This window comes from Calcarisporiella thermophila (genome assembly GCF_041956535.1).
Source record: "Calcarisporiella thermophila strain CBS 279.70 unplaced genomic scaffold VTP21scaffold_24, whole genome shotgun sequence".
Taxonomy (NCBI): domain Eukaryota; kingdom Fungi; phylum Calcarisporiellomycota; class Calcarisporiellomycetes; order Calcarisporiellales; family Calcarisporiellaceae; genus Calcarisporiella; species Calcarisporiella thermophila.
In genome coordinates this window covers 97,687-100,875 of record NW_027192214.1, presented here as the reverse complement: position 1 = coordinate 100,875, position 3,189 = coordinate 97,687, and the positions used below count along the sequence as shown (strand labels likewise).

Below are 3,189 nucleotides of genomic sequence, written 5' to 3'. Positions count from 1 at the left end.
CAAAAAAAAAATTTGGTGGCTTATTTTTCTTTTATATTTCTTTTAGATTTGGGATGGATATATTTCTTGGGATGGTTTTATTAGTATATTTATTTAGCTTACGGTTACGGTTAACATATTTTTCCTTGATTACCTCATTATATTTTTATTATCTTGTTTACCATTTATGTTTGTGGTACGTTATCTTTATTATAAAAGGGAAACACCTTTGTTGACAATAAAAGTGTGCTATTTTGTTTTGGGATAGAACAGGATTACTTTACAATCCACTTTGTGTCGTTTATTAGCCTTCTGAAGTGTTTACGGAAGGACAATACACCAAACAATAGAATATGCAGCTAAAGAAAATTGCAAAGGGACCTTCCTGTTTTTGACCAAGCGAAAGCCTATGATCGAGTAAGCTGGCACTGGATGGAACGATGCCTGGAAAAATTCAATTTCGGTTCACGGTTCCGATCCTTCATCCAGCACCTACACAATGGACACCAAGCCTTGGTTTCCATAAGTGGATCTCTTACAGCCCCATTCCCAATCACAAGAGGGGTAAGACAGGGCGACCCCCTATCCCCATACCATTACAACATCGCAGTTGAACCTCTATTTGCGGCAATCAGGAGCAAGATACGGGGCATTGCTGTCCCAGGACTCCCACGGTCAATCACGACACTCGCGTACGCAGACGACCTGACTGTCGGAGTGGCTGACCAACAAGATATCACCAATCTCTACCAGCTCATTGACACCTACTCACGAGCGGCAGATGCGAAAATTAACATCGAACTCACACCCGCTGCTCGAACTTCCATCGACCCTGGATGCGAATACATACCCGCAGGAGGAGCAATCACATACCTCGGCATCCCGATCTACCTCCCCTCAGCAGCTAACCCCACACATATGCCAGAACACCCAAGTGAGGCATACTACACAAGCCAGCTATCGAAACTGAGGCAGACGATCCAATCGTGGAGAATCCGGAAACTCAGCCTCCTAGGGAAAGTTCATCTGATTAACTCCTGACTCCTATCCAAGATGTGGTACGTCGCCACAGTAATCCGCCCGCTCGAATATTTCTTCAAAGAGCTAGACAAAATCGTACGAGAATTCCTATGGGATGGACGCGGACCCCAGATCAGCCTTAATCTCCTCGCCAAAACTCGAGAGGAAGGAGGTCTAGGGCTCATTCTCCCTCGACACCAAACAACAGCCCTACTTGCCTCATGGATACCAAAGTTCGCAGAGTCACTAAGAAAGCCCAACCAAGACCCAAAAACACCTCTGTGGGCAAGCATTCTGAAGCATAATCTCTTGAGCATGTACGCTCCATTCGGATACAAGATGTCCATCTTCACAACCACCTTCACATGTGCCAAACTCAAACGCAAAGGTAGATTCTGGTACAACTTGTATCAAGCGTGGCGCACTCTCGAAGGCGGCCCGGTCGCGTCACCCAACTGGTCAACTCCAGATGTACTGTCTTTACCCCTGTACAAATGCCCTTTAATTACAGAACAAGGTCGACAATTTGAGAGCCGAAACCGCCAACACCACCGTATCTACTAAACGATATCCTAACCTTCCTCATCAATGGAGGAAGGATAGGATGCATATCACTCCGGCGACAAGCCTAGATACTCTGCGCAACCCACGGAAAGGCTAAAAAGAGCGTGCGAACACCGCTATAACAATTTTTCCTTACAATGGGAACATAGATACCTTATTCTGCCCCCCAACCTAGTAGAGAAAATCACGAAATGTTCTGCCATACCTCGACAACATCCGCCTCCTCGCTTCCCACTCCATCTCTGTCACCTGGCTGGCGCGCCCGTCCTGGAATACTTCACTCGACGGGGAAGGCACTTCCAGCGAAATGGCTCTCCGGAACCAGAAACGCTGACACCCCAATCCTGGCCAGAGGTTGCATCCACGGCAAAGGAATGGGAAAAGATCTGGACCTCCATCCAAAAACGGCCAACCCTCCCAAAACACCGCATACTACGCTGGTGAACCTTCGTAGAGCGTGTAATTACAAACTCGACATTCCCCGGTCATGACCCGAAATGTATCCGCTGTAACGCTCCGAGGGACACCATCCGTCATACCATCTTCGAATATTTCGTCACATTTCGTGATTTTCTCTACTAGGTTGGGGGGCAGGATAAGGTACCCGTGTTCCCATTGTAAGGAAAAGTTGTTATAGCGGTGTTCGCACGCTCTTTTTAGCCTTTCCGTGGGTTGCGCAGAGTATCTACGCTCCATTTCCGATTGTATCGGCATGTTCCGCTCAAAAAGGCTTGTCGTCGGAGTGATCTGCATTCTATCCTTCCTCCATTGATGAGGAAGGTTAGGATATCGTTTAGTAGATACGGTGGTGTTGGCGGTTTCGGCTCCTTAAATTATGACCTTTTTCTGTAATTAAAGGGCATTTGTACAGGGGTAAAGATAGTACACCTGGAGTTGACCAGTTGGGTGACGCGACCGGGCCGCCTTCGAGAGTGCGCCATGCTTGATACAAGTTGTACCAAAATCCTCCTTTGCGTTTGAGGTACGGTTGTAAATTGGTATTTTATTTTTTTCTGACGAGCTGTCGGATATGTCAGAAATCCATGTTTTTTGTATTTTATTTTATCTAGCCAAGCCCCATATAAGCCTCGGTCTAAGCCATGAATAAGCCATCAATTACATATATGGGAAAATTCATTACACTTGAAATTCCATTATACGTAAAAATAAGAAAAATAACGAAATCGAAAAGATATTAAGAATGTCGAAACCATTGTTGTACGTGTCATGATATTACGCTTTATTCGTCATGATACCCGTGAATATTACACTTGCACCCTACGCTACACTCGTACTACGCTCTCGAATACCTTGTTACTGTCAAAGTGACTTGCTCATACCAAAAACCGATTTTCTCGTAACAATACTGTTATGTGCCGTGGTGGATATAACCAATGATGGATCAACAACGATATTGAAGCTATCTAATCGATCGTCAAGTACCAATTGCTATTTTCATTATGCATCTGCTTATCTTTATCATACATCAGCTGCCTTTTCGTTATTTTTATGCGACGACCCTCTTTTTGCAACTAGCATATATCCATTCAAATATCTTTTATCGAAACCATTTTTTTGCTATATAAAAACAAAGTACAGAAGAATAAAGAAAACAACTTTTTTTTC

At 44.4% G+C, this 3,189-nt stretch overlaps 3 protein-coding genes across 3 annotated transcripts; all 3 read left to right on the top strand.

Annotated features, from left to right (window-relative positions):
• Positions 1 to 411: 411 nt before the first annotated feature.
• VTP21DRAFT_5829 (uncharacterized protein) lies at positions 412 to 1,020 on the top strand (the record flags this gene model as incomplete). Its single annotated transcript, XM_069396392.1, has 1 exon — positions 412 to 1,020. One exon carries the CDS (start codon positions 412 to 414, stop codon positions 1,018 to 1,020), a length of 609 nt encoding a protein of 202 aa, XP_069247484.1.
• Positions 1,021 to 1,314: 294 nt separating this feature from the next.
• On the top strand, positions 1,315 to 1,660 carry VTP21DRAFT_5828 (uncharacterized protein; the record flags this gene model as incomplete). Its single annotated transcript, XM_069396391.1, has 2 exons — positions 1,315 to 1,440; positions 1,511 to 1,660. 2 exons carry the CDS (start codon positions 1,315 to 1,317, stop codon positions 1,658 to 1,660), a joined length of 276 nt encoding a protein of 91 aa, XP_069247483.1.
• A 94-nt stretch (positions 1,661 to 1,754) lies between these two features.
• On the top strand, positions 1,755 to 2,054 carry VTP21DRAFT_5827 (uncharacterized protein; the record flags this gene model as incomplete). Its single annotated transcript, XM_069396390.1, has 1 exon — positions 1,755 to 2,054. One exon carries the CDS (start codon positions 1,755 to 1,757, stop codon positions 2,052 to 2,054), a length of 300 nt encoding a protein of 99 aa, XP_069247482.1.
• Between the last annotated feature and the right edge of the window lie 1,135 nt (positions 2,055 to 3,189).